This window comes from Corvus cornix, chromosome 4 (assembly GCF_000738735.6).
Source record: "Corvus cornix cornix isolate S_Up_H32 chromosome 4, ASM73873v5, whole genome shotgun sequence".
Taxonomy (NCBI): Eukaryota; Metazoa; Chordata; class Aves; order Passeriformes; family Corvidae; genus Corvus; species Corvus cornix.
In genome coordinates, this window is record NC_046334.1 from 31,058,800 (window position 1) to 31,084,303 (window position 25,504).

At 46.4% G+C, this 25,504-nt stretch overlaps 1 protein-coding gene across 1 annotated transcript in view; it reads left to right on the plus strand.

The window, feature by feature from the left end:
- Positions 1-25,289, plus strand: part of CXXC4 (CXXC finger protein 4) — a 133,220-nt gene extending 107,931 nt beyond the window's left edge. The window contains exon 2 of the mRNA XM_039550845.1: positions 24,659-25,289. Coding sequence (XP_039406779.1) covers positions 24,659-24,769 — 111 coding nt within the window. The 3' untranslated portion in view covers positions 24,770-25,289. The remainder of the gene's footprint in view (positions 1-24,658) is intronic.
- Positions 25,290-25,504: the final 215 nt, after the last annotated feature.

Below are 25,504 nucleotides of genomic sequence, written 5' to 3' on the forward strand. Positions count from 1 at the left end.
GTTGCAGGGTGGACCTGTAGTCTGGGTTTACTTCTGGTTCTGCCCTTATCCAGGAGTGTCTCCAAATCAAGTGCATTTCCGATGCTGGCAGCAACTAGGGTAGGAGTAATTTGCTGGGCTGGGGTGTCACTCAGCCATGAGCAGCATGTGACAGCCATGATCGAAAGGGACATTTATTTGCCTTTAGGATGGAAGGGACATGACACTTCTTGTCAAATCCCATCTTTGCAAATGTGGGCTGTGAGGCAATAAGGCAGAGGTCATGGCAAAAGGTCAGACAAAGCAGCGCTCGGTGGGCGTTTGTCTGGGTGCTGCAATGGCGTGAACATGGCACGGGATAGTGGCAAGCGTGAGGAGCAGCTGGTCCACCTTCTGCAGGCTGCTCCCCCTAACAGCCCAAGTGGTTTTGTCAGCAATGGCTCACACTGCTTTGATACGTGCACATGTGATTTTACGTGTTGGTGGTATTTTACACCACAAGAGTTACTCAGAAGACCAAGGGGTGCTTCATGTGTCACTCACTGGCTTGGTGGAGCCCCACATGGATTTTTGCTGCTTTGGAGGCTTCTTTGAGACCTGGAGGTGTGCAACGTCTCTGAAGCAGAGGTGTGAGTGTGGATTTTTTAAATGGATTAAAGGAATCCTTTTGTTTAAATACAGATTCATATCTGTAGTTGAGCTCTGGTGGTCAGCATGGACTAAAGCAATACAAAGTAGAAGTGACCATCAGCTGTGGACCGTAAGGGACTCCCATGGCCTACTCTGCTGCCATGAGCATAAAGACAGCAGACTAAATGGATTCAGGAAAACAGAGGTGATGGTTTTGCACACCAGGGAGGGGAATTTTTCTGGGCTACAGCCTGATGCCTTCCTCATCCAGGGCATCAGAGTTAGGTTCTGGGTCTTATTCCTACCACTCCTGCTATTGGCAACACCATGGCCACTCTGCAAAGCTGTGGCATGCATGCAAGCCCTTCCCCAGCCCTTTCCTTCTCCAGCCCTTCCTGTGCTGCTGAAAGCTGCTCTTTTTCCGCATTCATGGGAAAACCAAACCTGCAGTTTGCCAAGACCCACTCTGCTCCTCTTTTCCCATCAGTAAACGCACATAACCAGCACTTCGCACCATTACACCTCCTCAGAGATGCAGAAAACACATAGGTTGTTTGTTTTCACATATACCTACCTAACTGAGGGATTGGGAAAGGGGAGATGGGAAGGGAACGTCAGCCCTATTAAAGTGTTGGGAATTGCGTTCCTTGGATTAGAAGTGTTTGTATTATAAATACTGTGAGAAGCTGAGGCAGACAGTGAGCTGGATCTCAGCATCTGGGATAAAACCACCAGTGATGGTGGAGCCCTTTATAAACATTTGTGTTTTCCCAGATGCAAGGAATAGTTAATCCAAACTACACACCTGGAATTTTGTTCCTATGTCCATCAACAGTGCTGCCTCCGTGCTGGACCAGGACCTTAGGCAACGGAGCGGAGATGTGCACACATCCCCGCCTGGCCTTGTTTTCCAGACAAGCTGCTGGAAAGCCACTCCCTGGGTGTAAATACCTGCAATCTTTGCAGGTGGATTTTTAAATCTAGAATTGAGCTTTGCAGCTCAGATCTATTTATATACAGTGCGTGGGGCAGAAGTATATTCAGGTGAAATTTTTCAGGGGCTAGAGAGATTTGGGGCTTATTTATGGCTGAGCATAAGAAAAGAAAACAAACAAAACAATAAACTCCAAAAACCACCCTGAGTATTTTTTATTTTTTATGTCTGTGCACCATGCTAACGCTTAACCAGAAGCTGAAGCAGACACAGAAAGGTGTCTGAAAAGCCATGTTCATATTTCTCAGGAAACACTGATGGGTTTCTGTTTTGGGAAGCAGGGCTGCATCCTGCAGGGTCATGGCACCTGTGGAGTAAAGCACAGTTATTACGTAAAACAGAACGAAACGGATCCCGTTCCATCTTCCTCTCATTTCAAGAGGTTACTGTGAAATTCGAATGTGTAAAACCTCCTTTTGGAGCCTTTTGCTTTTATCCTGATGGACAAGCCTGACACGGTGTGAGCACTCCTAGGTTAGAGGTATCTCCCTATGGTTCTCCCCAGACCCACATCCTTAATGGCGGGCTGCTGCCCTGCCCCCCGCTGCCTCCAGCTCAGGGCAGACAAGCAGTCGAGGGCACTTTGGAGAGTTGTCAGGTGGATTGGGCCGTGCTAAGTGAAGTGTGCAAGGAGGAGAGAGGGGAAATGAAAAATACCAGGGCTGTGTGCCAGTTCTTCAACCTCTGGTAGGGTGACAACCTCGCAAGGGCAGCGGAGCTAAACGTGACTAAAACGGGTCCTCTGGGGTGGTGACTCTCCACTTGTCATCTCCAGCACAGGGCTGAACTCAGCCTGGCCGCCTGTAAAGCTGGGGGAGCGGATGCATGGATTAGTGATTACCTTTCCCCTAATAAAAAGAATTGAAAAGGGAGAGCGAGAGGTCCTTTAGCAAGTTATTGCTTTTATAGCCGCACCTCTGTGCACTGAGCTGAGACAGCTTCCTCTGGGCATTCAAATGAAAACAAAGAGTGAGAAGGAGAATGAAAGAGCAGGACGAAGCCTTCCCCTCAGCCAGCTCCCAGACCTGAGCCTCGCTCCACTGCCTTCCTGCCTGCCTGCATGGGGGGGACACTCTGCTCTGGGTGTGGGGGCTGCGGGGGGCACCCACCACCCTGCGCACTCCTGCCCACCTCCAGCACCCTCGGAAGAGTCAGGGGAAGCCACAACCAGGGGCAAGAATGCAATAACTGAAAAAGGCTCCCCCCCATCATCGAAAAAAACCCAACAACCCCCCCAAAAACCCACTCAGGATCACTCAGGCAATAACTCCACTGTGCACAAACCAGTCTAAAATGGAGAGCATTGCAGAGCCACGGTCTGGTGTCGCTTAGGTAAAATGGGTGCATTATCTGCAGTAATACAGTGATCTCGCTCTTTCACCTCCACGGCTCCGCCGGCATGGAGGCGATTGCACAGACAATGTGCCATCCCTCATTCCCTCCACTTTTAATTCCTTCCCCCCTCCTCCTGTGAATCTATGCAATTTTGCGTTAATAAAAAAATAAGAAAGAAACTAAAGCTCTTCCTCAGAAATCTAGACATTAGCATACTCGCCCTAATACTTTAATCCCCATCATTGTTTATAATCGGGCTACACACAAGGTTATGCACAGTGCTGACTGATTTACGAATATATATATATATATATATTGTTTTAATTGAAACGGCAACATTTAGGTTCCACCTTAACAGTGCACCTTAAAAGATTATCTCGGTTATTTCACAGGCACCGAGCCGGCACTAATAGTCCAAGGCAGATATTGAAAAGCAGCACAGGGCCAGGCAGATCTATTAGAAATTCCCATCCACGCGCCTCATACATATTGATTTCTGACACCAAGCAGCAGTGAAAGCCCCCGTGGGAATAATATATTTAGCAGGGTTCGCTGCGAGGAGGTCACAGAGTGCATACAGATTAGCTACAGAGGACCAAGGCACTAGTGTTGGAGCCAAATGCTAGATTTTATATCATTTTAATCTGAACTTTTATAATCCTTTTAGTTCTTCTTTCTCTGGATGGCAGAGGAAAGGCTCCTCCGCATGTATCATGCATCTTTTTTCTTTTCCTTCTTTATTCCTCCTATAAATGTGCAAATGCTGTTGTAATGGGGAGGAATGTACCCTTAGCATTAACAGGAATAGGCACAAACAGATTTGGGGTTTATATATAGGTATGTGTGCATGTGTATATATGCATTTATATATATATGTGTGTGTGTGTGTGTGTATGTATATATATATATATATATATGTATATATATGTGCCTGTTTGTGGATAATAATGGTCATTTTGGCTGGAGACATCTTTATTTGAAGGTTTCCTTCAGTGGGGGTGGTGGGAGGGGGTCTCAGTAAATCTCAGGCTCCAGTTTTAATGTGCAGAAATAAAGAACTGCTCTAAGACCTTCTTTTCTCATTTTTATCCCAGAGCTTAATTGAGCAGAAGTCACATTTGTGCTGTTGAGCCTCAGAAAGCAAAAGCAACAACAACAACAAAAATACCTAAACAGTTTTAATTACATTCCTGCCTGTGCTGAGGGGGAGGAGTTGCCTGCTCGCCATGCGGGGGGATGTTGTGGCTGGCTGAGGCAGCAGGGTTGGGGGGCTGGAGGGGTGCCAGCTTTGCAAAGGTTAGAGTTGACACACTTTGACACAAGAGTGAAATGCGCTCCGACAACAAAGAAACCAGGAGATTGCAGCTAAACAGACACAAAAGCTCGTGGGCATCTTGCAGGCGAGAGAAACACACTGACTCCAGTTTTTTCCCCTTTTTAAAATTTATAAATAAAAAAGTTCTCAATTCTTCCCAATAAACAGTCATTATTCCCATACTGATCAAACCCACCTGTCTCTGGCAGGGAAGTCATTCCTAAAAGCTGTGTGACGAGTGGACCCACTACTTTCAGTGTTCCCAATCCTGGCATGGGGCACTGAGAGTCATCCACCCACCTAGGTCCCAGCCTGCTAGTTCTGGATGCTGCAGGATGAGTACGGGTCACTTCCTGCTTGGGAGGCAAAAAATAATTTGAGTCTTGTTTTCTAATTTTTAAAATGAAAGGCAGGAGCAGCTTTTGACACTTCTGTTGTCCCTCAAGCCAATGAGGTGCTCAACCTTGAGCTAAGAGAGACTGTGAGAACTGCTACACGACCTCACTGTGGACTCCTTGCAGGCTCACTTACTGATTTGGATGCCTCTGGAGAGCAAAGATAAATCCACTTCTCCCTTGATTTCTGCAATCAGAAGAAAGAGTCATAATATACACGGAATGTGCTGTGTCACTACACAGAACAAAGCTCTTCTTTGCTTGTCCTTCAAAAGTGCAACAGTCTTGAGCATCTCAGCATCATGCTTTTGTCTTCTTCCCTGCTAAACCTTCTCATGCATCAGCCTTATGAACCTCCCAGGGACTGATGACTATCACCTACCTCTGTTAGCACAAGCACCCGTTCAGAAGTGAGGGCTGTGCTGAGCCTGGCTTTCACCAGTGGTCTGAAACTACAGTGGCACACGTGTCCCAGCTTGCACAGGTGCACTCTCTTGAGAAAACCCTTTCTATCACACTTGTGCTTTCCAGGGGCACAAACCCTGTCACAAACTCTGTGGCAATGGGCACTCCGAGTCCCAAGGCTGCTGTGCTGCAGTTAATGCACCTACCTGTCCTAAAGGTGAGCCCTAAAAAAATTACACCAATGGTCAGGCCAAGAAGGCTGTCCACTTAATCATCAGGTTATAAACCTGGGGCTGCTTTCCCAAGGTTCTGGATAATGTGTCACATCCATGTTGCTCTGTGACCCAGACCAGGGCTTAAGCTGATGCCAATGCTTCTTAGGGAATATGGGGCACATCTTCCCACCCGCGTACTTCATGGGCTGCTGGTGGTGGCCACTTGCAGTTCACCACCTTCTTGTGAGAGCTTTGGGGGCATAAATAATTGCTTTGCTGTGGCTCTAGTAAAACATTGAAGTGCTGTACAGAAAAGAGGTCTCTTCATAACATCCAGCACTTCTCATGACTTGGTTGAGCCAAGTGCTGGCATTTTGCAGAAGAGTTTGGTGGGAACTGTCTGTGTCTAGCCCAGTCCTCTGACATTTGAAAAATGCTAGGTCCATGTTACATCTGTGCTGCTGGTGAGGTTATTCAATTGAGCAGCTGCCTGGAGCCAAGTCCCACCCACAAATTCGTTGTCTGAGTGGGAACTCAGTGCTTGGGCACAATGAAGGTCTTGCCAAGGACCTCACTTGTCAAATAAAACATTTACAACCCCCTAATTATTTTTGTCAAGATAAAAGATTGGGGCTTATCCTCCATTGTTCACTACTGGATACTTTGAATTAAAATAAATTATAGGTGAAAAAACCCCATATTCATTGACCTTAAAAATACAGGGTAGAGTGCCTGATGAAAACCTGTTTAGGTACAGGGGCCTTTACAGCAACCAGAGCTTGATCTGTATCAAAAATAACACCAAACAGAAAAATGTATTTTAGGTTTATATGCCACCTCAAGTACCTGGCTGCACTTTTTGTTTTACCCAGGATTCCAGTCCAACATTCGCTGCTCAAACAAGGTTGCTGCTGAGAGCATGGGACCTGTTCCTCCTCAGATTTTGATTCTTTTCCTTTCTCAGTGGCAAACAGACCCAAAATATTGAGGTGAGGTCATTGCTGGCCCTTTGCCAGTCTCTTCCACACAAGTACCCTGTTTCCTTCTGTGTCTGGAGGAAATGGCTTTGTTCCTACATTGTGGTTGACAGACTCCATGCTTTATCCTCCTGCCTTGAAGTTCCCCTGGAGCACTCTTTGTGGCTCCTTAGCAAGAACCATGCAAATCCTTGAGGGTGGCAGCTCTCTTGAAAGATTCCTGCCTCTGATGGGAGAAGTCCTATGCAATACTTCCCTGATGCCGCTCTTGAACTAGCAGCACACCTGGAGAGGTGCCTCAGGAATGATGGTGAAGCGTAAAGACTGATGGTGATGGGTATGGGCAGGAGGCTCCTGCTACTGTAGCTGGGAATGGGTCCTTGTCAGTAATGATGAAATCTGTATTCAGACCCATTATCAGATGCTATTTGGGAATTGAAGCCTGTCAAGGAAAAGAGACTGCTGAGGTCTAAGCAGGGTGGGAAGGCTGGGGGCATGCAGGATGTCTGGAGAGCAGATGGGCAGCCTGGATGGTGTTTGTTCTTGTTGTGTACCGTTGCCTGCACAGCTGGTGGGTCGGAGGCCGGCAGTGGCTTTGGTATGTGCTAGTGCAGCCAGTTCTGCAGGGGGGGGCTGATAAGTCACCAAAAGAGCAGGAACTGCTGGGCTCAAGGCCAGGTTGGATGGGGCTTTGAGTAACCTGGTTTAGTGGAAGGTGTCCCTGTCCATGGCAGGGGAGCTGGAAACAAAGTCTTTGAAGTCCCTTCTGATCCAAACCATTCTATGAACTGGAGTAGGTGGTTTTGAGGTAATTTCTGTCAGCAGCCTACACACAGCTGTGCCACGTGCTTGTGAGGGTCACTTTTGCCCGAGAAGCTGACTGCCAGCAGTGAACCCAGGGCCAGACCAGTGGTTCTGAGGTAGTTTCTGCCAGAGCAGCTCACTGGACACCTGGTGGCAGGGTGTGAGCTGTGAAGCTGGGAAGTCACTCTTCACCAAGTCTTCTCCATTGGAGCATCCCTGGAGTTCACGATCTTACTCATGACAGCAGCACCAGCGGACTGGCCAGCAGCAGGGCTGTAGGTCCCAGGGTCTGCACCAGCTGCCTGCAGTTGTAGAGGGTCATTTCTGGCATTGCAGTAGCTCTTGACATGCAGGCCAGTTTGGGATGGATGTCTGTCCTCCCTCCCGGCCAGGCCCTCGGCTGTGCTGACTGGTGCCTCACTGTGAACCCAGACATGCCAACAGCAAAGAGGTCACTCCAAAATTCATCTTTTTGACGCTGTTGTGCTTGGGGTGTGTCCACAGGCTACAGTGCATCTCTTTTTCTCCTCTCCTGTTGTCTTCTTCTCCCCAGTTGTTAGAACCCAGAGGTCTGAGGGCTGCGCTGAGTGATGGATGGTTATAAGTGACACTCCAGGATGTACCCAGGCCCTGACAATGGAAAACGGGGGCCAGATGTGGCATTGCCCTTTGGAGAGCAAGGCCAAGAAAAAATGGCGATAACTGGGGATGCAAACTAACCTTATGCTCTCAGAAGTTTCTTCCCAGTGAGGCAAGAATTAATAAATCCTTCTTCATCTTTTCTGACATGGTGGTAGTTTAATGGCTGCTTCCTTAGACCAATTCTTGGGTGAATGGTTTCAACTAAGATGGACAAAATTCGCTCCACACTTGCACTGAGTCAACGTTTATTTCCTATCCAGTACTGTAATTGATCTCAGATACAAGAGGCCTAAGCTTTTCTGACATATAGATAGGATCTCTTAAGCACCACATTCCTGAAAGATGCTTTTAATTGTCAGGGATAGCCAATATTATCTAACAAAACCAGTCAGGTCACAGCTCAAGTCTTTGAAGGGCTGCATGCTTTTTGTTGGAGTTTTGTGGGGTTTGGGGGTTTTATTTTTGTATTTTTTATTTTTATGGTGCAGAATACTGCTTGTATCATTCCAAATTAAACAAAATGGTTTATTTTTCTAAGAAGTAGTCTCTGCTTGCAATTCCCCCCTCTTGGAGAGGGAGTCCCCAGCAAATACCATCAAAGTCCATCAAACTGATTTTTAACTTCAAAGTCTTAGGTTAATGTAGAGATGCTCCTTCTTAATGCAGAGCGATGTTGGTCAACACGAACAGAGCAGCCCAAGTTTCTGTGTTGAGGAGGGGAGCAGGCAGCAGGGCAGACAGGGCTGTGTAGGCCCTCAGACCCTGGCTTTGGAAGGGATGCACCATGGCTGGATTCACATCTGGCTTACACTTGAAAGACTGCACACACGCCAGCTTCCTGCTGTTTATACAGCTGAGTTTTAACACACCAAGTTTGTTCTGGGCTTTTGTCTCATCATGTGGTAAAAAGCTGCAGCTTGGTGCTATTTCTTTTGGCAAGCTACTTCACAGGCTGGGATATTCGGAAACGAGTAGTATTGGTGCTGGGGGAATGCCCTGTCCACGTGGGCATCCCACCCCTTCTGGTATCAAAGCACCAGCTTGTTTTATACACATATTTTTACATTTGTTATGTATTTATATACAGCCATACATTTATTTACATCCATATATATTATTCTGAGAGAGGACAAGGAAACATTTCATTCCAATGCAGGTATGTTCCACAGGTATCTTAGTTCTCATGGTGACCAGGAAAAGGTGGCCCACTGTTAAATGAGGTGGGAAAACTAGCAGTAGGCAATGTCAAGAAGAAAAAAGCACTTCATATCTTTCTTATTTTTCCTCCAGCTTTACCCATTTATTCACCAATGAACTTTTTTTAGGTTGACAGTGTTCATCTCAGCAACAAGGAGATCGAATTTAGGGTGAAAGAAGAAGACAGCAGGATATTTTCCACGAGACTGGATCCGAGGGAGCTCACAGAAACAGTAATTTAGCTGTTGGCAATTTTATTTTTTAGAACTGGTGGCAACCAGGGGAGGTTTCTGAAGCCTGGGAGAGGATAACAGGAATGCCCATCTTTGAGAAAAGGCAAAGCAAGGGGACCAAGGAGCCATAGACCACTCAGCCTATTTAGTGCATGGAAAAATGCTGGAAGAAATAATCAAGCAAATTATTTATGAGCCTCTAGAATATAGCATGGAGATAAGTAACAGCCAACAGGGATTTGTCAAGAACAAATCATGTCAAACTCACCTTATTTCCTCCTATGACAGGGCAATAAGCCATGTGGAGAGGCAATGAATATCATATCTCTTCACTCAGTAAGGCTTCTGATGCTGTCTCAAGCCACACTCTCCTGTAGATGCCACAGGGATGCAGACTATGGAATGGGGAAAAGCCACTGACAGTGAACCATCACCTCTGTGCCCCATCCCTATGGTGGGATGCATGGAAGTAGGGACAGCTGGAGAAAAGGCGAGGTGCTTCATGAGGACAAGTGCAAAGGACTGTGTTTAGGTAGGAGTAAATGGTGCACACCCACCCCTGGTCAGGAACCCTTAAAAAACCAGCAGATCAACAGAAAGAAAGGATCTGTTTGGGTTGGAGAGCATCACAAGCTGAACACGAAGCACAGCTGTGGAAAAGCAGATGCCTCACTGGGTGAAACAAGGGGTGAATCTCAGGTGAGAGAGACTTTCTGCACTACCCAGTGCTAGCAAGGGCTCAGGTGGCATTGTCTGCCCCAGTCTGAGCACTGCTGCTGGAGAAAAATATGGATTAATTGGCAAGAGTTCAGCAGAGAGCACTGAAGATGGTGTGTGGTGTGGGGAGCATGTCCTGCACAGGAGAGTGGAAAGAGCAGGATTTATTGATGCTGAGGCTAAATGGTAGGTGCAGGAAGGTGGGGGGCGAGGTGGACAGGACCAGAAGCCGAGGCTGTGTAGCAGGAAGGGACCAGGAGGTTGGAAACGAGTGAGATTGGTGGTAAAGGTGCAAAGCACTGGGAAGAAAGTGTGTGACCTGGAGGATGGTGGGCTTGCCGCTGCAGGGAAAAGTTCGGGCACAGGTGATCCCACAAGTGAGCAGAGTGATCCCTCTGGCTCCTTTCAGCCCTCTTTGCAGAGGGGGGCAGTTAGGGAGGAGTGTGGTTTTGTTTTCCTGGGCTTTGTGCCTGCACGGGGATGCTCTCCTGAAATCAGAGCAGGCTACTGCTGCCTCGTCAGCATTCGGGATACTCGCCGAAACGAGACCTGCGTTAATCAGCACAACGGGGACATAATTAATTATTCTCAGCACCTTCTCAATGGAAATGTTAGAAAGGAGGGCTAAGCTGTCCCTGTTGCCCCCCTGTAATCCTATGCCACGGCTGGCTTTATTGGCTCTAAGGGGAAATGAGGCACATTTGCTTTCCCGCTGATACGGCGTTTACGCGTGCTCACTTCACAGGCGCGTGCAGATGAAAGTGTAATTGCATGGAAGGTGAATTGATTGCAATTAACCTCGGGACTTGGCCTCGGGCTGGGGTGTCCCACCTTCCTCGCTGGGAAAGTGCCATCAGGGGCATGGCGCGCGGCTGATGAATACGTATATCATGGCATGAAACACATACGTTACAGGTGAAAGTACATAAATCATCTAGGAAAACACGGATTATACCGAAATCATCAAATTATAAATGAAGCACATAAATCATGAGATTACACCGTTAGATGGTATCAGGGGCCATAAATTATATAGTGAAGCCCGAGGTTCACCGAGAGGTTCACAGAATAATGAAATGAGACTCATATAACTTAAGGAAAATGTCGTTATCTCCATGAAATGGAAACGCAAATATCCAGCCCGACCTCCATGTATTTTTACAACATCTTCTATCAGAAAGGCTCGCAACAATAGGGCCAGTTACGCAGAATAAGCCCCAAGGAAGCCTCCCCTGCTGAAGCAAACAACGATTACACATTAAAAAGCATGTTCTAAAGATAAGTTTGTAAGGAAGATAAAAAGTCTCCAGCAGGGCTGATAGTTGGGCGGCGAAGCTGCTCCCAAGGTTGGTGACACACGAGCAGGCTGAAAAAGCTTCACTGCTAAGTGCAAAAAGTAGGAAGAGTTATTCTGTGAGCAGCCGCTTGATTTCCTATTGATGGAGAGCGCGGGGTGCTGGGGATGGTGGGGCGCTCAGGATGGCGGCTGGAAATGGGCTCAGCAAGGCACTGCCTGGCAGCTGTAGCAAGGCAATTAAAAGTTAACATGAAAAAAAATTCAAATCGATATGCTCTACAATTGGAAACCAATGGTGTTCAGGGGAAGAAAGGGGAAAGGGATATTGAGTGCAGTCATTTCATACCTGATCTTCTGGCCGCTTTTTGCTTTTATTGGTCTATTTTTCCTTCCTTGCTCGCTCCAAAAAGCAATTTGCTTTCTTGCCCCCTCCCCTAGGTTGGTTTTTCAAACAGATACAATTCAGCAGAGGAAAGGCCAATCCAATAAAATAGAAACTCCTTATTTATTTGTTTCAAAACACAGCTTTGTTGTTAATCAAACCAGCTGTCGAGAATGAGTCCGGCTGCCCTTTGGCTGCTGCTGGGATTCCATGTAACAGAATGGGTCAGGGCTCTGGGTTTTGTTCCCAGTCGGTCAGTGTGTCAGTGATGTCAGTGCCGTAGTGTGACTCTGGGATTTACATCCGCTCCCAGCATTGCTGAGCTGGGGTTGTGGTTGGCACATGTATACCAGGGGATTCCTTAGTTGTTAACAAAGTGTTTGACCTGTTTCATTCCTCAGGGCAAGCACGAGCTGGAGCCAACTGAATTTATGTCCTGGGAATGGCTGGTTTATGGCTGACCCTGGCGGGGCACTGACTCAACCTATTTCTGGCTGAAGATGCTAATAAGGATGCAGAAGATGTCTCAAGTGGGCAGCAAAACTAACATTTAAGGGAGAATGCCTAAAATGTTTCATAGTACACAGACATTATTTTTAATTAGCAGGCATACCAGATATAGTATCCACTAATACTCAGTAGTAAAATCTGTCTTCAATAGCAAAACTGTCTTCAGCTCAGATTCTCAGCTCCTGTAAGAGAGGGCTCCACATTAATTTCTTTTTCAGTGAGCTTGAGATGGAAACCTGGGTTTGTATGATGGGAAAATAAATACACTTTTGAAGAAAAAAATGGGGTTTGGGCTGCTAATCCCTAGGAGGGGGAGGGCCATGCTCAGCCTCCTAACCAAAATAAGTTGGTTAAAAATAAATAAATGGTTGAGCCTGCTAGGTGTGAGCATAATCATTTTACTATATGATCTATGCCTTTCATTAGTTGAGGTACACATTTCGCTATAATAAATGTGCTTCAGCAAATGATCTATGCATTTCTTTCTGGAATGTATGTGTTTCACTGGAAAAGGTATGTGTTCATCAGCTATGAGTAATGCTCCTGACGGCACTGCATTATATTGCTCAGCTGGTATCAGCTCAGCACGGCACATCCATTCCCCCACAGCCGCGGACGCCGATCCAGCAGGACAGCACTGACCGGGCCCTGTCACTCCCGGGCCGCGATGCCACCTGGGCTGGAGGGCGCTGGCACCCGGGAGATGGAGCAGAGGAGGGCAGCGGGAGGGCCTGTGTACGCTGCTCGCCTGCTGGGCACACATTAGAGCTGTGGAAAGCAGGGCAGGCTGTTGGTGCGGGCAAGCCAGGCTTTGGCAGCGCATGCAAGGGATGAGCCCGTTGGGAATGCAGCAGGGGATGCAAACGGAGGGTCATCCACTCTCTCTGTCCTCAAGTCCTCAGCGGTCCTTTCTGGTCACCCAGCTAAGAGTAGGGTGATTTCTTTTGCTTCCCAAGCTCACCCAGTGCAGGAACATCCCCCTGAGGTTTCAGTGGGCCAGCCCCTGATGGAGTCCCTGCAGAGGCACCCCATCACCACTCCAAATTTTCAATTTCCTCCTTGTCTTCCTTGGCATTGCCACCGCGTTTTGGAAACTGCCCCTGCCAGCACCTGAGGAAACTAAAGCTACATGAACAATTGAGAAAAGGTTTCCTAACTGCTTGATAATCAGTCCCCTCCCCCAGCAAGGCTCCTTTCCCATTACAGCATTGTTATTCACTTGTAATGACATCGCTTATTACCGCAGAATACACATTAGTCTTGGCCATGGGACTAATGATTTGTATCTGAGCCTTCATTTTAAAATCACTTTTCATCAATACATCCATTTTTATAGATACAGCTTTATATAATTCATTACACATATTTGCCTTTACTGACCTATTTTGCTGTACCCTGCATCTATCACTGTAGATGCTATTCTGCTCTTCTGAAAAAATCCTGCTTTTTCTACATTTCTCTTCATTAATATGCTCAGGAGCTGTGGTCACATGTATTTTTGTATTATCTTATAGTTTCCTCCCTTCTGTCTGAACAAAAATGGTGATTCTGAAAAGGGCTGTAAAATCTGAATGAATCTGAATTAATTAGGAGCTCTATTGACGTTACATAATGCCCATTTCAGTTTATCCCATATATATTTTCTGATTAGTTCCATTCGCTTTCTCTTTCTCTCTTTCTCAAAAAAAACCTAAACATTTTCATAGTGTGTCGTTTGGTGGAAGCGGTTTTAAAGGAAACCATTTCTGATGGAACTAGTTCAGTGCTGAAATGGGGCTGACTGTAGCTCACACTCCAAACTGGGTCAGCCAGGAACATTGGAGACCATTAGGAGACCTGAAGTATCTGTTTTCCATGAGGGAATAAATATTTTGGGTCAGGACTTCAGCAAGTCTAAGTTAGAACAGGTCACGGATTTATAAGCAGCTCTGGCTGTGTGTTGTTACATGCACCTGTCAGTAATGCGCCAGTCACCGAGCAACAGGATCATCATTAAGGGCCTCGTTAAGAGTGGATAATGATAGTCCCTTTTGCCTGTGAGTTTGAGAAGTGGTAATGTCATGGATGAGCCCGGTACTCTGGATGCTTTCATCACCCCTTGGTGCCTGTGTTGGTGTAGTACCTGCAGGCTCATGGGAAGGAAAGGCTCCCATGTACTGGGCTCTGTCTGTGGTTCCGAAGCACCCAAGCCAGCTGTCCTTCAGGGCATCCGGAGGGTTGGGAATGTGCCCTCAGGGCTGGAGCAATGAGATTGGAGCCACAGTGGGGGGTCCCACAGGGTCTCCCATCACTTTTGCCCACCAGCAGATGCTGATGCAGCTGCCCCTGCAGGAATTTCTCCATGCTCTGCAAGTCCATGCCAGTCTCCCTGGTGGAGTGGACCTAGCTGGGGCAGAGCAGGCTTCCTGAAGGAAAAGCTCAGGTTGCACTCTTGTCTTCCAGCAGGGTTTGTGCTACCCTACCTCTGTGCCAGTGTAATTTCCGAATGGTGCCTGAGGGTACAACATGGCCATGCCTAAGGGTGTTCTCAGGTCCCATGCAACAGCTTCGGGCCCACGGAGCTCACTTTGAGGTGTGAGGGTAGAGTGGGATGGAGGTGCTGTTGATGATGAACGTTGCAGTGATGGACACACAGCAGGATGCTGCTGGTCTGTATCACCCACCTTCCCTCTCGAAAAAATGGTGCAAAATGCTCTTGCTTCCTCCCCAACACCACAACTCCTGTCTTGTCTTCTCCTTCAGCTTTTTCCTCCATCCTATTTTATTCTGGGCTTGTGGGGCACGTCAGGATACCTGCCAAATATTTGCTGAATCAAGACTATGATTTGTCTGTGATTCTCCATACTCATTTGCTGACTGTAAATTTTTGCATAGACTCTGGGACATACTTTTTTAATTTGCTGCAAATTGCTGTATCCTTTTCAGATGTTTTTGCTACCAAAGCATTATGGTTATGAAATGAAGTTCAAAGAACGCTGGTGGGAAGAAGATAGACTGAAGCGTTACTTCGGCTTGTAAAATAAGGTGGGGGGAAGGAATTGGATTATACAGACAACCACAAATCTTAAATTGCTCTGATGTTTTGGTCATCACCGGCAGCGCCGGTGGGGAGATAAATCAATTTTTGGCAGCTGCAGACAGCGATCTGACTCAGGGCCAGAACAGCTTGACTGGAGAGGCACGGTAAAAGTTAGGGGGCTTCTATCACAGGAGATTTCCTGAAGGTGTGGAGGGATGGGGAAGGACAGGGAGGAAATGAATCCATAAAATAATATTCCAGGTTAGCCTGTCGTTTTCATGAATTCAAACATATATGCAGAGCCTGGCATTTGCAAACTTGATGTGCTCCTGCCTGTTTCCAATCTCTAAAATAAACACAGCATGAAGGAGGTTGTAGTTGTCCGAATCCACTTTGTTTGTTGCAGTCAGCTGCTTTTTATTAGAACATGATTTAATGTGCATGGCAGGAGTAAAAACTACTAGTTTTATATTTTTTTAATCTCAAATGGAGGCTTGATTTTCTAAAATGCTAAAAGCAGCTGTGGTCTAATATAAGATTCTTGAAGGCTGTAATGTTGGGCTCTTGTCAGGGGTAGAAAATCTTTGGTAATGGTGTCCCAGATTGTCAAGCTAAAGTATTTATAATGATAATTTCTTTTTCTTTTTAAACCATGGGAAAAAATATTGCGCAAACTAAAGCTCATCTGCCTCTTTCTGCAGTTTCTTTTTTACCTTATATGCAGTTAATTTTGGAACATATCTTCAGTGATTCTCAAAATAGCCTGAATTATTAGTGCGTTGCTCTTATCTTTTTTTCTTTGAATCTACAAGAAACTGCCTCAAATGGTCAATGATTATCTAATATTTGTCACAGGCCATCTTTCCTGCAAATCCATTTTCCGTGTGTGATAATCACACCCAGTCACAGCCCTCCTGCTGCAGAAGTGTTGAACATCATACTGGACACAACCATGTAATGGGTGACATCTCATGCCAAACGATTCCAGAGTACTGTCAGTGCCAAATATATTCCTGGCCTTAAATGCTGTTTTCCCCCTTGTTGCAAATATAATCTCTGCTTTCCCTGCCATAACTCAGTGCTTGGAGTGGCTAATGACAGCTGATGATGGTGATGATGCATTTTAATGCGTCTACTGAGCCAGCACATGTATAAGATGCTCCCTGCTTCCTATTCTTTCCCCCACGTCAAACAGAAGGTAGGCAAAGGCAGAGGTGCATTTTTAGTTTTTTTATCTCAGGATCAGTGACACAATATCAGACGTTGGTGGGGTTAAGGCAGAAACCCATTGGGAGAATTCGCTTCTTGTGGAAATGTCTGTGGAGCTCCTTTCCAGATACCTGTTCCAGGCATTCCCAGTGGGTTGATGTCTCTCAGCAGAATTTTGGATTTTAAATCCTGTAAGACAAAAACCAAGTGAAAATCTTGGAAATGGCATCAGCTGTATGGCAGTTCCCGTGTGGTATTTTTGAAACACAAGTACAGGCTGACCTTCCTATACCTCAGTCATACAGGGGTGAGGGGATGGAGAAAGAAAGAGGAAGAGACCAGGACTGTTCACCAGTCAAATCAGCCATTTCCCTGCTGATATCACTGGTTTCTCTATTTTCTTTTATACTTAATATTATGGAAAAAATGAGGTATTTCAGACCTCCTTTGTGAACTACTCCAATACATCATTTATAAGGACTGCTTAGTAAAACTTTATTGATTGCGCCTCAGATTTTGATAGACTAATATCACTGCTGAAAACTGTGATTTATGAACATTTTTCAGCAGTAAGTAATACTAATAGGACAGGGGGGTGGGGGGAACAAGCCCACCAAGGAGTGAAAAAACCCCTCTTTTTTTGCCTGAATCAAGAGTATGCAGGAAAAACATGTACTTGTGGTCTTTGTCACTAGCAGAGATTTGGCAGAGGTTTGACAAACACACATCTTGGGCTATTACAGGTGCTAATTTGGGCTTCTCCACCACTAGAGAAAAAGCCTCCATGTACAAAACTCTCCACTTGCTGCCAGAGCACGACAGTGTCTGAGCAAGGAAGCACCTGTGATGGGGAACTGCACCCCTCTGAACCCCAGAGAGGGGTCCTATTTGGAAACCAGTCTATGCCCTCTCCTGATCGTCTGCTGGATGGCTTCCCAAAGGAAAAATTGCCAGCAGATCACACAGGTTTGGGGGCAAATGTCTAGAAATAGATCATCCTGACAAACAGTATTCCAGAAATTCATGTTTTCTTGAGGGCAGTGGTGATTCCAGAGGGCTGAAGTGGGGGAGCTAAAAGGCTTCAGAGAGCAGCAGTTATGTCTTCACAGTTTAAGTTTCACCATTATCCTAATTATCATCACTAAGGGATTACTCAAGCGAAACTTTATTATTATTATCATCATCATCATTAATTTTGAGGCAGGAATTGTAGACATTATGTGTATGTACCCCACAATTAGGATTTGTATAAGACTTAAGCCCTCATCAAGAGGACAAAGCAGAAAAATTTACTGAGTTGCTAATCTATAAAGCCTTTGGGACCTCATATCAAAAGTTCTCTTGCATGTGATAACCAAGAGTCTTCAATTTCACAGACCTTTTAAATGGTAGAAAAAAATCCCAACAATCCACAGAGTCTGGTCAAAACCTTCAGGCTGCATATTCATGCCAGCAGAGGAGAGCTCTCTTAACACCCCACTTGGTGTCTGAAATACTCTTTGGAGCATGGAGCCGCTCCAAAACCATATGGTTGTCACAGTAATCAAGTACAATCAAATCCAAGCTTCCACCTGCAATTTGCCATTGCATTTGGATGGGGTTTTGTATAAGCAATTGTGTCATACCAGTAACGGGGGTTGATTAATGCAGGGAACAACAGGATGCTCCGTTAGCCTTACCGCACTGTTGCTGCCTCGGTTTGCTCCAAGAGGAACCCCACATAATTAACATGACTCTCACCCTTTCACTTTTAACATGCTTCCTAATTAAGCTCTCCAGCATCTGAACTTCACTTTCTGGCTGTAGTGGCTACAAAATGATTTATCCCCCGATGATGGTCACCAGCGCCAACCTTGCTGTCAGGAAAGCATGCTGAAGCATTTAACACTTTGAATTATTTTATTCCTGCTCCTCTCCTGTTTAAGTAGGGAGGTCTGGTGCAAAACCTTGCATTTCAAAGCCAGCTCATCAATGTGCAAATGTAACCATAGGCCATCTCTTACCCGTTTGTGTATAATGGACATACATACGTAAGGAATGATAAGGGTGCATATAAAAAGCCTTTGACCTGTAATTAGCCTATCTTGCTTTTTTTAAAAAAAATCTTTATGTCACTCCATTTGCAAATTAATTAAACCTAATAGATGTAATGAAATGCAAAGGGAGCTGATCGCTTTGTAGAGATTTAATATTGATTTGTGCACTAAACAGGCTTTAGTGTATTTTAAACAATTATTGCCAATACATAAATTTCTGCAACAACTCTTTTATGTAGGAACAGGTCCTGTTGAGGTACAAAGTCTACCTATGCATTTAGTTCATATCTAAGCCCCCCCTCCCATTTGTATTTGCACAGCACCTCCAGCTCCTTAGCCGAAAGGTGCTGTTTACACAATATTATTTTAATTTCACATGACAAATGTGCTACCATGAAGCTAAACATTCATCATTGCCTGGGCGCGCTTTTCCCCTCTGTGGGGAGAAGCAGTGTCAACTACTGGCACGGGCTCTCAGCAGATAACACCAGCTGGGGAATAGCAGTCGTGTACCGCAGAAATCCCAGTGCTGAAAAAAAATTCACAGTGGATGTGCCCAGGGGCCAGAGGGACCTCAGGTACCATGGCCCCTGAATTGGGCTGGGATTCTGCCTTCCGAAGCCGCGATTCCCTGACTGGTTCAAATCTCAGCAGAGTGGGCTGCAAGGGCAGGCAGCCCCGCCTGCCTTCATCCATCGCCGTGCCAAAATGGGAAGGACGTGGAGCCGGCAATGATGATGAGAGCTCACATGAATCCCCCGGGCCTGCAAGCAGGGTTTCCTAATTGTCAGCTGTGCTGCGCCAGGCTTGTTTAAAATAATTAGAGTGCAGCGGCTTAAACAGACCGGGGAGGGTCGGGGTGGGCTTTTTTTTTTTAATCCCTCCATATGGGTTTTATCAGTTGCTATCAGCTCCCTGCTCATTTCTGACACCATCACTCTGCCAGGCAGGGGGATGGGGAGGGGGGAGGGGAAGCAAGGTATTATATTTTAAGTACACGAATGCATTCAGAAAGAAAGACGACGAGCAGCCCCAATGTATGCGATGGATGGAAACAATACAGCCAGCGCACCCAAACTATATTATTAAAAAAAGGGGGGAGGAGGGGGGGAAAAAAAATCTGCTTGCTCCTCTTCCTCCTCTCTTTCCTCCGAGAGGGCTAGCTGAAATCTTTCTTAATTACCGCTTATTTCAATGACAGAATTGTAATTTATCATTTAGTTGTAATTTGACATATGTTCACACCTTTGCCATTTCCAATTTCCTCCTTCACTCTAATTGTCTGCCTGGCTCGCCTGTCACGCGCGCCTCCTGGGATTAATTCGAGCTGTCTGTCTGCAGCGGGCTGGCGGCGCGCTCGGGGCTGGCGGCGCGGTGACAGTGTCACTGCGCGCACCGTTTAGCCAAGGCATTACCCGGCCGTCGCGCTCCCGCCCCGCCTCAGCCCCCGGTGTTTATTGTTTAGCCCGCTTTTGCATTTCTGACTTTTCGGGCTTTTATTAGACGCTAATTACGCTCCCCGGCTGTCAGCTGAAAGGAGAGGAAACCTTGCCGTAATTAGTGGGAGGGGGCCCCGGCGGCGGGGATGCGGGAGCCGGTAGATGTCTCTCGCTCTGCCTCGAAAATGCACACCGGCTTTAAATGCTCTGCCTTCATTTTCCTCCGCGGCTGTTTACGCTCCTCTGGCTCGCTGACGTGGCCTCAATAGAGCAATTGCAGCTTCCTTCCCCGGCTTTTGGCCTCCCTGACCCTGCTCTTCCTCTTTAACACGCTGCATCCATCTTCAGCATCCCCTTAAAACAACCTTTCCGTGGCCAGGTGCTGCTCCGCCCTGGCGCCACTCCACGCACCAGGGACGGATTTGGCGCAGGGTGTGTTTGTTTGCCGAGGACGGCAAATAGCGGGAAGGGCCCTGTGTGCCCGAACTGAGTGTACACCGTGGCTGACAATTAACCTGCCAGAAGCTGCTTTGGCCACCAAGGAGGTGCGTGGGCTCCTGTCCCCATGGCTGGTCCCGCTGTTCTCATACTGACCTGATCCCCTTGTCCATGTACAGCAGTAACCATGAGGCTGCCACTGCTGGCCCAGAGAGGCTGCTTCTTTTCATCAAGAGAAGAGATATTTCACCAGTGTTGCAAAGTAACACCTAGAATTAGATTCTCAGCCACACTTTTCATGGGCAACAGCTGAATTCACATCACGACTCGTTACCTGGCCCCCTTTTCTCTGTCCCACCCAGATTTCTCCCGGAGGCTGTCCTGTGGGCCTCCAAAGGACATATGGATGCTATATGCATTCATACATGGATGCTATATGCATCTTGCTCTTGCAGAGCATCTGGCACAGTGGCAGCACCCGAGGGGGACCACCCTCAGAGCTGCTCTTATAGATAAAGATGACTGGAGAAAGCTGTTCAGTATACTGCTGCTATGGGTTTTTTTAAATTCTTTTGGCCTTTGCCTGAAAGGACAGAAAACATCCATTCTTTTCCCCATTTTCCTAGGAGATTTTTTCCACAAGAATAGGCACATGGTCTGTCTCTGCAGATGTTTCAGAAAAGTGGTCCAGCCCCAGTCACAAAAGTGGAACTTTTTTCCCCCAAAGAAAAACCTGGCTAACCAGCTGGAACAGTTTGAAGGCAGAAAGCGACATCATCCTCTAGCTTATCAGCGTTTTCTACTGTGTGGCTCCCCCAAATCCCCCCGTCTTTGCTGTGGTTTAACCCCAGCTGGCAACTAAACCCTGCGCAGCTGCTCACTCACCCCTGACCCACATCGGGATAGGGGAGAGAATTGGGTGGGTAAAAGTGAGAGAACTTGTGGGTTGGGATAAAGACAGTTTAATAGGGAAAGCAAAAGCTGTGCATGCAAGGAAGGCAAAACAAGGAACTTCCTGCTGGAAGTTCTGCCATCCCCAGGAAAGCAGGGCTCCATCACATGTAATGGTTACTTGGGTAGACAAATGTCATCACTCCAAATGTCCCTCCACACTCCTTCTTCTCTCTGGTTTATGTGCTAATATTGACGCCTTTTGGTGTGGGGTATCCCTTGGGTCAGTCAGGGTCAGCTGTCCCAGCTGTGTCCTCTCCCAGCTCCTTGTGCACTCCCAGCCTCCTCGCTGGTGGGATGGAGTGAGGAGCAGAAAAGAGCTTAACTCTCTACAAGCTCTGCTCAGGAATGACAAAAACATTCCTGTGCTAACAACACTTTCCAGCACTAACCCAAAACACAGCCCCACACCAGCTACTGTGAAGACAACTAACTCCCAGCCAAAACCAGTACACCATCCACTGTTTCCTTCACATTTCCTTTTCCTCCACATGCTACCCAAGTAAAGATACATAAATAAAGGAAAAGAGATAAACTTGAAAATCCTGAACAAAACAGTTTCAGACAGAACCCCCCCCCCAACATACTTAATAACTTATTCATTTTCCAGTGATTTAAATGTCTCACCCATCAATATCAGCATGAAAGAGAAACCCACAGAAGCAAGAGTAAGTTGGACACCATTGCCCCCCCGCACTGGGAGTGTGGATGCTGGCAGAGGTGAATTTGGAGCAGGCTCCTCTGCACTGCATCCCGCATGCCCTGTCCCCACTCACAGCCTCTAAGAATCACGACCTTTATTTCTGACTGCTCTTGTCAATGGCGTAGCCTTAGGTAAGTGCTTTAAGCCCAGTCTTGATGGTTCAGGTGCCTTAACAGATCCCTTAAGCATTTAAAATTAAGCTAATGCCCTGAAAACACAAGCCCATCCAACTGACACAATTCCTCCCTCCCTAAAATTAGCCCAAACCCCTTGCCCTCGGCCCTTCTGAGCCTTTCTAGGCATCACCTTGGCAACACACCACAAAACCAACCCAAGCGGAGAGTGCAAGCTAGAGGTCAGTGCATCTTGGCACTTTCAAATCCCAAAGGAATTAATTTTAGAGCCAAGGGACACTGGGGAAAAAAAACAACCTAAACCACCACTCCAGTTTAGCTGGGGGCAAAAAAGGAGTGGCTGGCAGCACTGTGAGAGGCTGGCAAGATGTTGCTGTTTGGAAATCCCTGGCTCAGGGCCATTTGCCTTCCCACAGTGCTGTGAGTGGGCAGAAATGCTTCTCAGAGCCCAGGTACACAGAGCAGCTAGCACAGCACTGCTGGGAAATATTTAATGACTTGTAGGAGGCAAGACTGAATGGATTTACATTTATTTAGATTTTTTTTCTCCCTTTCAATGTCTGCTTTCTACACCATTGACCTTTTAAAATTATTTCACTACTTACTGACTTTGTTTTCTGTGTGTTGCCATTTTCACCTGCTTCCTGCCTTTTGCCATCTAGGATGGCCAGCCTTCTCAGGCAGTCTTTTTTGAACACCAGAATTTCTCTGATGTGTCTGCAAACTTCTAAGAGCCAGAATTTCCGGCTCCCTTAGCTGCCAAATTTTGAGAAAACACAAAGTGCCTCAAGCTGAATCCTAAAAAAGGTTTTCCAAATACTTACTCACATGCTCCAGCCTTGGTCTAAAGACTGGGGTATGAGGTACTTATGATTTAGTATTAGAGATTCTCTATATTTATGGCCTATTTCATATATCAGAGCTATTTAACTGGAAATGGTGTTGGAAATCAATGTACTCATTAGAAGTCAATGCTAAGTGCTTTTGAAAATTCACTTTCTTTTTCATTTCTCCTAGCTATCAATTTTGTTGTTGTTTTAAACCTGACTTCCCAAGGCCTTATTCATTAATAGATAAGCAGTCATAAGTAGGTTATGAGCATACAGGAGGCTCATCTTCCATGTTGGCATACCCAGTGCACTTCCCACCTAGAAGTACATCTGATTTTTCAAGGATGGCCATCTCCTTCAGCTCACAGAGGGTCTCTGAAAACCACACACTTTTGCTGTATCAGTGGTGAGAATGTCAAAATCCAAGAGGAAAGGAAGGAGTCAGTCCAGACCCCAGGTAGAAAACAACCTTTCAAGTAGTTGTCCTCTACAGTATGAGCTGCAGTGCTCTGTACCTTCAATGGGGAGGGTAAAGGGGATAAAACAGACAGGCTGAAATATGAAATTCTGCGGGAGCAGCAGGAGGTGCTGATTTTTGTAGAAGGATTTTTTCTTTTTTAATTATTACCCTACATTTTGGGCATGTATTGTCTCAGCAGTGCTAGTCACTCACTTGTGTCACAGAAACAAACAGACACTGCAGCACTGATTTGTCCTAAATGGTCTGTCCCACACAGCCACTACTAACTCAAGCCCCAAACCTTGCTAGTCATTTGCAGCTCCTGTATGGCTGAATAGGGAGTGTAGTTACACTTGCTACACCCCATAAATGTTCCCAGAGCTGGCAAGAGCAGGCTCTGCTGCAGCAGTGCTCCCCAAGTGCATGGGGTGGCACCAGGTCCCTCAGTCTCTCGGGAGCAGTTCAGGTGTCAGCTGAAGGAGTTCCCCAGAGCAGTGGAGTGCTACTGAAACAGTAGTGGGTGACTTTTCTTTGGTGCTCCCTCAATCCTCTCTTTAGATTTCAACAAAAACCTGTTAATACTGATGCTGCTAATGAAACAAAAGAGAGGGGAGGAGACCCCAATAATGCTTGCCTGAGAGGCCGGACAAGCCCTTTGCTGTACCCTTCCTGAGCTGGTGGTAGTTCAGTATTGCTCTAGCTCCTACTTGAACATGGTATAGTGCTCTTCTTATAAACGCTTATCAAGAATAGATGAAGAAAACCCCTTGTGTATCCTCAGTATGCAAGTTTGACTTGTTGCATCCCTATAAACCAAATCCACTTTTGTTTAAAAATAAAAACTCCAACCCAACCAACCACAGTAGCTGTCTGCAAGAGTATGAAATACTTAAAAATAATAGAGGAAAAAGCTATTTCATTCATGTATGGAAGAAGAGATGAATTAATTTTGCTTTGAAGAATGCACTCTTATCTATCCCTTAACTTTCACATAGAGAACAAGTACAAACATCTTGATCGCTAAATGTAATGCTCTGAGAAACTCTAAGTAGGAAAAATCAAGGCGGTATCCTCATGGAAATTTTTTTTGTGCACTAAAATATAGTGGTCGCCACTGGTGCCCGCTATAAAATTTTTATATGTAGAAAGTGGCAGGCTATCACACTTTTTATATATGCATATATAAAAGTGACAGGCAAAGGAATAGGATGCCTGAAGCTGTAGGATATGAGTGTTACAGGCCACAATCCTTTTATTTTTATTGTTTTTATCTCAATGGGAAAAGTTTTCTGTCATTAGCTTAAAAATGCAATACAAATGTTCTCTTCTTTTGAGGCCTGAATACACAGAAACCCTTCTGCTTTCAGATCCAGGTGTTTAGCACTGCTGCTCTCTGCTTGTTGGTGTTTCAGGGGGAGTTATGGCAAGTTGTGGGACTGGTTCTGACTGCTGGAAACACATGTTCCTGCTGTACATCTCAAGCACCACAGGCAGGAGGGTGGTCACGAGAACCTGCCAAGTAAGGCTTCACAACATTTGGGAGCTGGCTAGAATGCTGTTTCTAGCCTTGTCATTTCTGTCCCTTGGCATCTTTCAAAACTTTGAGAAGGAATGAAGAAACAGAAGAGGCAAAAGGAGGCGATACACCAAGGGATGCGGAAGCAACACCAGCTGTCCATCTTGTGCAGAGCATTATCTCTGGCAGCAGCAGCATTGGAGGCTTTGGGACAATAAATGGAAATGCCTCATGTAGAGAAAACTGCTGTATGAGCTCACCACCCACCTTCAAAGACAGCCATATTTCCAGCCACCTTAAATCCAGAATTTGCCCATGGCTAGTGTGATTGCTGAAATTTCTGTGGTAGTCCTGGTATCCATAAGGTCCTTGTTCCTGTGCACCTGTCATAGGTTAGCAAGCTGAGTCTCAGAAGTGATGTTCCTCTTACAGCTTTCTCTATGACCTGAGAGAACCTATCAGCTGGCCAGTTTGAATATGGACAATTCTCTAAGCCACTTAAAGTTGTGACCGCCTCTGTGATCCACACTTAAGAATAGACAAACTCCCCCCCAAGCTCTCTCTCGTTTCCGGTGCTGGGAGAGGTGGCTGCGGGCCCGTGTGGGGGCCAGCGGGCCCGGCCAGGCCCTGCTCGGGCCAGGCCAGGCCGGGCCACGGCCATCCTGGAGCCGATGGACCTGTTCCACCTGCGGAACCCCCGCCCCCGCCCCCCCCCCCCGCCGCCAGCCCTGCTGCGGGCAGC